The 10,646-nt window shown below is 37.9% G+C and overlaps 2 protein-coding genes and 3 non-coding genes across 5 annotated transcripts; all 5 read right to left on the reverse strand.

The window, feature by feature from the left end:
* Nucleotides 1-2,033: 2,033 nt before the first annotated feature.
* On the reverse strand, nt 2,034-4,449 carry LOC133721988 (ubiquitin-ribosomal protein eL40 fusion protein-like). Its single transcript, XM_062148770.1, has 4 exons — nt 4,164-4,449; nt 3,977-4,079; nt 2,361-2,427; nt 2,034-2,247 (listed from the first exon to the last, which is right to left on the reverse strand). The coding sequence occupies exons 1-4, from the start codon at nt 4,432-4,434 to the stop codon at nt 2,221-2,223; spliced, it is 468 nt and encodes a 155-aa protein (XP_062004754.1). The 5' UTR covers nt 4,435-4,449; the 3' UTR covers nt 2,034-2,220.
* On the reverse strand, nt 2,805-2,954 carry LOC133724013 (small nucleolar RNA snoR145). Its single transcript, XR_009853432.1, has one exon. It is a non-coding gene; the product is annotated as a small nucleolar RNA snoR145 (small nucleolar RNA).
* LOC133724000 (small nucleolar RNA snoR99) lies at nt 3,451-3,552 on the reverse strand. The gene has a single exon (XR_009853419.1). It is a non-coding gene; the product is annotated as a small nucleolar RNA snoR99 (small nucleolar RNA).
* LOC133724001 (small nucleolar RNA snoR99) lies at nt 3,775-3,876 on the reverse strand. Its single transcript, XR_009853420.1, has one exon. It is a non-coding gene; the product is annotated as a small nucleolar RNA snoR99 (small nucleolar RNA).
* Nucleotides 4,450-7,682: 3,233 nt separating the features above from the next.
* On the reverse strand, nt 7,683-8,366 carry LOC133722938 (uncharacterized). Its single transcript, XM_062149785.1, has one exon. It carries the CDS (start codon nt 8,364-8,366, stop codon nt 7,683-7,685), a length of 684 nt encoding a protein of 227 aa, XP_062005769.1.
* Between the last annotated feature and the right edge of the window lie 2,280 nt (nt 8,367-10,646).

Here is a 10,646-nt window from a genome sequence, read left to right on the forward strand (position 1 = left end):
GAATATATTATTTTGCCCTTGGGGTTTGATTCAAAAAAAAGATAAGAGAGTTTATCAACCCAAATAGATTTTTTTTTTTAATGAAAATATCCTTCAAATATTAAAAAACAAGAAGAAAACCTTTGAATTGAGATATTCGAGAAGGACAAAAAGGCCAATTCACAAAATAAAAAATAAAATAAAAGAAATTTAACGAAAAAAAAAAACGAGGAGTTGATTTCTCTACATTCTGTGAAATAACTGTTCACGTAATTATCCACACCCATAGAGTGTTTCCCATAAATGTCGATTTACCCCCTGACATTTCAATTTTGATTATTTACACCCTCACTTTTCTAACCGTTGCCTATTTACAACCTACCTTTAACTTACAGACTTTCCATCTAATGACTCCGTTAACTTGGTTAGCACGTGAGGGGCATTTTCATCTTTTAAACGACCACTTGAAGGTAAAGCTAATTTGATTCCATTAACTCGGTATTACTTTGTTTTTTTGTTTTTTGTCTTTTTCTACCTCTTAGATGATAGATCTCTTTTACTAACTAGCATGTCTTCATGGCTCATGCAAGACAATCTATGAATCTAATGATGGACGAACATCCTTGAACGATCGATATGGCTACTAAATATAAATGCAATTTTTTTTGGGCCTATAATGTAACTGATCATGTTGGAAGTGTTGTTAGGCCGCTTGCATATCAAATCAATTTTATTTTTACTACCCAGTTTAAATACTCGATTATCAAGTGATAATTGGAGGTACGGTTCGATAATATCTGGTGGGCAACACAACAAAAACTTCTTGTTAGGCACTGATGTTTTTCTTTTTTTGTTTTTGTTTTGTTTAGGCTGTAAAACATAGTGTATAAAGATGAAGACAAAGAGATGCTCAGAACTATTGTTCTAAACTCATCTTCGTCTTTTCAACTACACGTGACGAAAATACCATTCACGTGCTAACCAAGTTAACGGAGAAATTGGATGGAAAGTCTAAAAGTTAATAGTAAATCGGCAACAATTAGAACGGTGATGGTGTAAAATAATCAAAATTGAAATATCATGCGGTAAATCGGCAGTCATAGAATAGTCAGGGGGTAATTTGGTTAGGAATATATTAACCAAAGTTATTAGATGGCTTTCACTTAATCATTTAATCCTAAATTCAAGTTGAAAAAATATATCTAATGCTTGGAAAGAAATCCAATTGGAAGTACATGAACGTACTGTTACTGAAATACTACCGACTCTAGTTACTCTATCCGATGAATTGCACGCATGAGGCTTGCGCACATTTTCTTTTCCTATTGAGGACAAGCATTCTCTCATCTCTTTTACACCACACATGCACATGATCAATGATCAATCATGTTCTTGCACCAAGAAAACGTTGAAAATCGAGCGCATTCCCGACCGATCATTTGCATCAAGGTTTTGTCAAAAGGGCAATCATTGATGAAAATTCGGGATACAACTGAATGAAGGAAGTAAAATCCTCTCCGATGAGTCTTCCCTCTATTCTATGTCCATGACTCTGAAACCCTCTCCGATCTCAAATCCTCATCATCACACACCGCCACCATATCCATTTTCGACCATACTCAAATCAACTCCCACCAACCTACAGTCATCGCTCAAATAACTCTCGCTGCGAGAACGTGGGGTTTCTTTCAAGTACTCAAATCACCGTACTCATTTTGATACTGGAAGAGACGGACGCCATCAAGGCATTCCATGAGCAACCTCATCAGGCTGAGGCAAAGTACTACAAGCAAGAGGGGAAGGTGACTGTAGAAAGGCAGCTAGCTGGCATGAGGGATTCCAGGAGCAACCTCATGAAGCAAAGGCATAGTACCACAAGCAAGAGGGGCAAGTCGAGTGTACAAAGGCAACTAGCTGGCATGAATCGTTGCAGTCGTCGATGAGAGACGAATGTAAATAAATGTGACACGTATATAAGGCTCCCAGAATTTGTCCAAGTTATTTGGTTTAAGGTCTTGATGATGATCAAGTGACAGAATAAAGAACCGTGAAAATTTGTCAAGTGTTTCTGGTTATTATAAAATGATGGTAGAATATTATCAAACATGAAATTCATCCCAAATCCAGTAGGGTTAATATAAACTACAATGATTCCACTATTGGACAAAGCAAATTCTGATTTATCAAAAAAGGTAGAACCAAAATATAAACTTCAAACTCAAGCCTAGAACTTCAAGCAGTTTACTTGATCTTCTTCTTTGGCCTCAACTGCAAGAAACCAAAAAAAAAAAAAACACTTTCAGTTCTCCTCAAAAATATCCCAAGTTGTCCACTGCAATTTCTTCAATCGGGTTCCGCAACAATAAGTTATAAAATTTTACCTGATTGCTGTGGCCACACTTCTTCTTCCTACAGTTGACAGCCCTTGGGTGCAGACGAGCATAACATCTGAAAGGCCACAAGAACAAAAAATTAGGAGTTGGCAACAGAAACTGGTCGTATTACACAATACAAAGATAAGTATTGAGGCCCCATTACACCAAAATCCGCATCATCAAAACACAGGCTAACTGGCAGCACACAATTATCTACAACAGCATACAAAATGCAACAGAAACAGAGATTGTAGAAAAAGCACAGCAATATATTCTCAGATGGAACTCAACATGATTGAAGATTAACATACATAAAAAAAAACCGACAAATACTAAATGAAAATTGAAGCCGTAATTCCATTTAAAACTAACAAAAAAAGAATCTATTGCCCCTTCGGAGTTCAAATGCACTAACAAATCTTGATAGGTTGGAACTTTTGTGCATAATGGAAAAATGTAGCCAAGGGTTCAAGACACTCAGAAAAGAAACAGAACTCTGAGAGTAGTACGATTTGGCAAGTGATTATGCGAAGGTTTGTTTTCAAATGTTAGAGAGGCCTCAATTAAAGAGTGGCTTCCCCTCCGCTGGGACCTTCGCATAAAACCTAATTTCAATAAAGAAAAGAAAATATCTGATGTAGAAAACATTGATCCAGAAATAAAAACCGACACCCATCTATGAAACTGGGTTTCGGCGATCTGCTTTCAGCACAATATTCGAAGGCAAACTTGGATGAAAGCGCACTGTTATATACGCTGCCTCCATAGGTCCCTCGATTTAAAAAGATATCATAGAAACAGACAAAAGAAAAAACTGCAATGATGCTCAGTGAATACGAACCATAGATCTAGATATTCATCTTGCAACAGCAATCAATGAGTATTTCTCATCTTTATTATCATCATCGCATCATATAATTTCCAAACATCACATGAATGAAAGCAAGACATTAAAACATCCATCGAATCAGACTAATCCACAAAAACTTGAGAGTAACTAGAACTATTTAACTGCAAAGAAGAAGTGGTAACTATCATGATCTAGAAACAACATTCACACTTTTTCACACATCCTCACATATAAATAAAAAACAGACGATATTCCATTCATGAAAATCAGCTGCAGTTAATAAAGTCCAGCTGACAAAGTTAATAGAATGAAAAATTGATGTGGGGACAAGCATAACCTCAATTGCAATTGAGAAGCAAGTAGGCTAAGTAATTGTCCCACCAGGTACGACTAATCGTACAAAGCTAAAATACCAATCAACAATTTAGCAGAGTCAATAGCCACATCAAGTTCAAGCACATTACAACACGATAAATTAGCTCAAACAGATATCTAGCAAACAATGTGATCATTCAGAGTTTCAACCAAATAAGTACCAATCTAGCTAAAGCTAACATTTCAAAAACAACACGATGTTCCATTCATGAAAATCAACTGCAAGTAATGAAGCCCAGCTGACAAAGTTAATAGAATGGGAATTTCTTGTTGGGACAAGTATAACATCAATTGCACATTAACAGCAAAGGAGGCTAAGTAAGTGTCCCCTCAGTTTTTCTCAAGCCAAAACCCTAAACACAAATAAACAGATTCAATTAGGAAAAAAGAGCCTCACTTTCTGCAAATCATCTTCTCCTGATTGTACTTGCGAGCCAAGGCCATCAAAGAAGGCTCGATGATACCTCCACGGAGCCTCAGCACCAGATGAAGAGTCGACTCTGGAAGCCACAGAAATCAATCCAATCAGTTTCGAAATCAAATTCAGAAACGCAGAAGCAAAGTGAAAGAGAAAGCGGACAGACCTTTCTGGATGTTGTAGTCGGCCAAGGTGCGGCCGTCTTCGAGCTGCTTTCCGGCGAAAATCAAACGCTGCTGGTCCGGGGGGATGCCTTCCTTGTCTTGGATCTTGGCCTTGACATTGTCGATGGTGTCGCTGCTCTCGACCTCGAGAGTGATGGTCTTCCCCGTTAGGGTCTTCACGAAAATCTGCATCTTGCGGCGGCTCTTGTTTGTGGGAGCCTCAAATGGGATCCTCAGGGTTTTATAAGCTTCGGCTAGGGTTGCATTTCTCATACCTCACAAATCGTTTATGTAAACTCTGGGCCGCAAGTTCTCGGCCCACAATGGAGAGTATTGGATTGGGTCTACTAACTTGAAATTGAAATTTTAACTTTAGTCCATACTTTTTTTATCTTCATAATTTCGGTTTGAAATTTGTGTTCCAAATGATACATGACTTGCTACATAAATGTTTTTAATGTCCTAGTTCGGCAGCTTGCATGGGTATGTCGGTAGGTTCTAGATTCAAGTTTTAAAGGGGATCCAGGGTGGATGAAATCATTTTTGGTGTGACCGGAGATGGAAAAAAACCATTTGCAGTTCAGGTTTTGGAGGTGGGAATTGGTTGGGATGAAGATCGCTTCAGTCACCTCTAGTGATGACCGGTGCTTCCTCTGAGCGGTGATGAAATGGGCATACCTCGTAATTATCGCCGATTGCGTTGGTTCTTCTAACATGGGATGTGCCAGTAGTCCAGTACCATGCTAGTATAAGCTGTCCCGAACTCCCGATCTTGTATTTGTATGGATGCACTACGGTTTCTCGAGGAGCTCAGTTCATGCTTCTTTGGCATACACCTTTAGATTGCTCTCTTTTTTTTTTTTTTCCATAGAACCTTTAAATTGCTCACTCAAATAGTGACTACTATGTTTAGTATGCCGAGGTAAGTCATTACGTGTGATTTGAATGCTGAATTCGATTATGATCCTTTGTTTAGAAAAGATGATGTTCCCATTAATTTTGAAGATGAAAATCACTCCACTCTTACAAGCTTTTAGATTAGGGTCAAAGAGACTTTCAGATTAGGATCCGGAAAATCCAGAAAGGCATATTAGGGTTTAAAACCTTGTTCATAAAACAAAAAAAACAAAAAAAATTACCTGAAACAATTGACTTCTGAATTATGGATAAGAACAATGCACAAACATTAACACACAGTTCCTACACGTTCATCTCCATTTCGGAAATTGTTATCATATTTGGCTGATTTCATAGTACCAATGGTTTATGACCGCAAAATGTATACAGAATAGGGTGACAAAATTGGGTATATTTCTTAATGCACATTACTTTTTTTTTACTAAAACAAGCTATACTAGGGGTTCTGCAATTGTATTAGCATCAACTCTAAGTCTCCAACACAATTAATATTCCTTGTCAAATAGTTCAATGCCTATGCAATTTGGAAGGGCTTAAGTCAATATGCCAAGATACCAATTACTTCTCTCCACGTTTCATGGCCTCTCAGCCCTCCAACGCCATCTCTTTTCAGCAAACTCCAAACCACATCAATCTCTCCGGCAGATTGAATCGATCGATCAAGATCTCCGATTTTCTCAAGAAGAATCTCGAAGGAAAACTGACCTCCGATGTTGGGGCGGTATGGCCTTCCAGCGTCTGATTGCTGGGAAGGATATTTCAGCTCGGGCCCGGCCACGACGAGGGCGGCTCAAGGATGATTGGTCAAAATTGAGGTTACGGAGCAAATCTGAGGAGCTACTAGTGGTGATGGGGCAATGGGTTCCGAGATACCATGCTCTCTTATGCGCGGTGGTCGGATCTATGGCGAAGTCTCTAAGGAACACGAAGATGGCTTTCACGTTAGCGACAAAGGCACGAAGCTATCAAAATGCGGTGGCCTGGGCTTCGCGTCTGAGGGTTCTAAATTAGGCCGGCCGGCAGTCGGTACGTGCGGCGGCGATCATGATCAATACAGGAGAAGGACGGCGAGATTTGGGTTGGGTGCCCAGATCACTTTCAAGGCCCAATTTGTGGCCCAAATCTATTGGGTGGCCCAACTCATGTCCGAGACCCAGATCAGTTGGAAAACTTTGGGTGTCGAAAATATTTTGGATACTTCTTGTATTTGGGCCCTTTTGTGGACCAAACTGATGGACTCTAATTCTTTAGGGTTTCGTATTTGGGATCCCGGAGGGTTAATTCGAACTACATTTTGGTTTGTCACATGTGGTACTAGCGAATCTTCTGGAGTAGTACTGAAGGAGGATTCAAGCTATTCTGTAATGGCGGAGCATGGAGTGTTCAATGAATTGACCAATTTCTATGTACCACTGTGGGTACTACCACATCTTCTTGTTCTGTCTGTATATGGCAGCGGAAGGGTATGTAACGACTATTCTGGCTTGAGGCTAGCACAAATTTCTCTAGTTTGGATGACGCTCCAGAAATTGTTTTGGATGTGTTACGATATGATTGTAATCAACTCTATTGAGTTCTGATCTATAAAGTTTTTTTTTTATTTTTTATTATTATTATTTTTTTTTTAAGGAAGTGGAAATAGGACTAACTCCACGTCCTACCCTGAAATTTTATTAAGAAAAATAATAAGGTTACAAAAGAGCTGGCGGACCAAACCAAACCAAGCTCAAGAGAAAGAGAACAAAAGCAAAAGGAAGCGGAGGACTAGGCCAAGACCGCATCCGATACAAACAAAGTAATAAGTAAGACAAAAAATAACAAGCAATACAAATTGGGACTCAAACCAAGAGCCCAAACAAAGTAACTAAGAAAACCGATAACTAGTACGCGAAGAGTAATCATGACCAAACTCAGAAGTAATAATGGACGGGAGGGCAATCCACCATACCGCTCCATCATGCAAAGCACCATTATTAGCCAGCTTGTCTGCTACTTTGTTCCCTTCCCTAAGGATGTGTGATACATGGAAAGTCATTTGCCGAGACTTGAGTACACAATTAAACCAACGAGTTCTGATATCAATATTTTATAATTAAGGTGAAATGAGTAAATGAAATATTGTAATAGCTGCACCCCATTTCTAGGTAGAAAATAATTCATACATCAAAACAACGTTAGAACAAAATGATATATATATACTACTGATCAACTAGCTCTCTGCTTTGAATTATTTATGCATGCAATTGCCTAATTAAACAAATTTCTCTGACAAAACAAAAGGAAATTCATCGAAGGGTCTTTTTTTAATCAAAATAATATAACAATGAACCATCCATTACAGGGGCGGATCCAGGATTTAAAAAAAAAACACAAAATTATATATATATATATATATATATATATATATATATATATATATATATATATATATATATATATTATGGAGAATCTCGACGGTGCGAGAGAATTTTATTAATTTTAAAAAAGGTACACCTAGTCAAGGGGGGATGTAGTGAGTCTTACCCCTCAAATGCATATCTATACAAAACTGAAAAACAAAATAAACAACAAAATAAACGTGCAATGCAATTCAAGAACCTAAACTAACTAAATCTAACTCTACGAGTTCCACAAGCTTCAAACTCTTTGATTACCGATTCATTGTCAATAGATTCAGCATATTCCTTCTTAATGTGAAGGACCATACAATCACCAAGAAACTCATCTTCCATCTTGTTTCTAAGTCTATTCTTAATGATGTTCATAGCTGAAAATGCTCTTTCAGTGGTCGCCGTAGAAACAGGAATAGTCAAAACTAGACAAATCAATCTATAAAGCATAGAGAAAAATTCTGACTTCCTTGTTTGAACCAACATTCTGCACAAATCAGAAATGGATTCCAAATTCTGGAACTTCGGATCACTACGCATATCTTTCTCATAATATGCACACTCTAATTCTAGAGCAAACATTTCACTATCAACAAAATCTTCAGGATAAAACTTCTTTGCAAGATTGCATGCATCTTCAGTTTTAAAATTTCTGAAGTTGTCACGAGGATCCAAGGTTGAACTAAGTATAAGAAGTTCAGATGTTTGGTCTGAGAATCTTCTATTCAACTCACTCAACTGAAAATCAATTAAAGCATTGAAGACATCTATATGGTAATGATGCTCAACTGTAATGAAATCTCTTTGTTGGCAACGACAACCTGTACCATCCTTATAACGAGCATTCATATCAGGCATATCGATCAATATCATGCTTTTCACAAAAAGTTTCAACATTTCTTACCAAGTCATCCCAGCATTCTTCTCTCATCTCTTGAAGAAATGATTTTGTATGTCCAACAAACTTCATAGCATGTACGAAGTCAAGAGATTTTCGTTGCAATGTCTGACAAAGAACTTCAGTAATTTTCATCAATTTGTGCATTAGAAGCAAGCAGAACACAAAATTAAAAGACCTCATAGCTTTAAGAACACCCACAGCTTCTCCTTCCAATTCCGAGGGTCCTTGCTCAATCATATCATCAAGAGTTTTTTTTGTTGAACTAATTAAACAATTCAATGAAACTCTTAATTGAACGAAAATGTGAGCTCCAGCGTGTAGCAACAACTCGTTGCAAACTACAAACTTGATTAGCACCAATACCTGTTTGAAGTTGGCCACAATCTACCAAATCTGCAATTTCTTCCTTTCTCACAGCTTGTAATGCAGAATGACGCTTAGCAAAAAAATCAAAAAAATTCACAATTAAACTTAAATTAAAGTTGAAAAAAAATTGTCAAATCTCATACACCCCTTTAGCTGTAGCATTCAATGTTAATTGCAAGCGGTGAGCAAAACAATGCACATAATAAGCATAAGGACACTCTTGAAAAAACAATGCTTGTAACCTATTATAAATACCTCTCATATTGCTAGGACCTTGATAAGTTTTGAAAACAATCAATTAATCAAACCCACTTACCCACATCAATTAAACATTTAAACCCACATCACATTTAACCCACATCAATTAAACAATAAATTGCAGATTTGCAAAACAAGGAGAAGAAGAGAATGCCCAGACCAAGAGAAATAGATAATTTGACCACAACCTTCATTGAGTTCATTCTTCAATCCGCCAAATCTTCAATCCAATACAACCTACGAACATGAATTTCACATCAATCCTTAACCCTATAAATTGCCCCAAATTGGATTGATTCAACTAAACAAAATCTTACATTGAATTCATTGCCCCAAATTGAAGAGGGAGAGTAAGAGAAGTAGATACAACTTGATGTTGATGTCTTGATCTCTGAGAGAAGTGGCCGGAGAAGCCGAGAATGGTAGAGCTACAGGAGTTTAGAGGAGCAGGAGGAGAGACGAACTGGAGAATCGATTGTAAGGGCGTAGTCGAACTGTCGAAGTCGAGTGAACTACTGAACTGGAGTCGGGACTCGGGAGTGGGTTTAGGAATTAGGAATGGGCTTTAGCTGGACAATACCCAATTAAAAAAAAAAAGTATACATCTATTTTTTTTTTAGGCCCAAAAATCTCAGACGAGCTTGAGCCCGCCCCAGTTACTATGTAGATCTGCCCCTGACCCATTAAACAACTCAAAGACCTCGACAACAGCTCCCGGATTTTGATAACATGGTTACCATGGATGATCTCTGCAACTAAACCAAGCTTGAAGAAGAAGAAAGTTCTAGATAGAATTTGAGGAAAATATCTGTAGGTTTGGAATTAACGAGCCTTAAGGCTCATATAGCAGACCACTATTTATAATAAGAGTAACAAACCCAAACAAATTATTACAGCCTACTGTAACAACCTTGCCATATCACCATGAACACTTGGAAGCTACATCAGCAGCATATATAACATTGACCTTTTGTTGACTTGCATACTCGTTAATAGATTTCACATTAGCAAGAATGCTCTTGTGAGGCCCCGAAAATTTTTATTTAATTTTTGGATATAATTTTTCGCCGGTAAGATTTTCGTTAGGTGATTTAAGTGAAGGAATTGATTTTGGAAATTATATTGGTATCGAGATCACATTTTGGGCCATGTAATATGAGTTTGGGCCAAAGTTCTTCCTTTTGGGCCTAGAGGGTTACCAAAATTAATCGAGACAAAGAGGTTTATCGAAGTTGTCCAAGAGACTAATTGGGTTTAAGTAAATCGAGATTTGGGCTTACTACGAAGTCGAGAAATGACTAAGACCGTTATTGACGAAAAACGATTAAACGAGACAAAGAGGTTTATCGAAGTTGTCCAAGAGACTAATTGGGTTTAAATAAATCGAGATTTGGGCTTACTACGAAGTCGATAAATGACTAAGACCGTTATTGAAGAAAAATGATTAAAGAAGCGAGCCCAAAATCCAGAAGTAATTAGCTAGGAGGGTTTCGTGTTTCGTCGCAGGGGCAAATTCGACATTGCACTGGGCCTAGCCGCTGCATGCAGCCACCATAATTTATGTTACCTTGCTCAGCCCCGACCTCCATTTTTAGCGACTTCCTCCACTCACCGTGTCACGCCCCTGATTTTTACACAAATAAAAATCGAAA

This window comes from Rosa rugosa, chromosome 7 (genome assembly GCF_958449725.1).
Source record: "Rosa rugosa chromosome 7, drRosRugo1.1, whole genome shotgun sequence".
In the NCBI taxonomy this organism is placed as follows: domain Eukaryota; kingdom Viridiplantae; phylum Streptophyta; class Magnoliopsida; order Rosales; family Rosaceae; genus Rosa; species Rosa rugosa.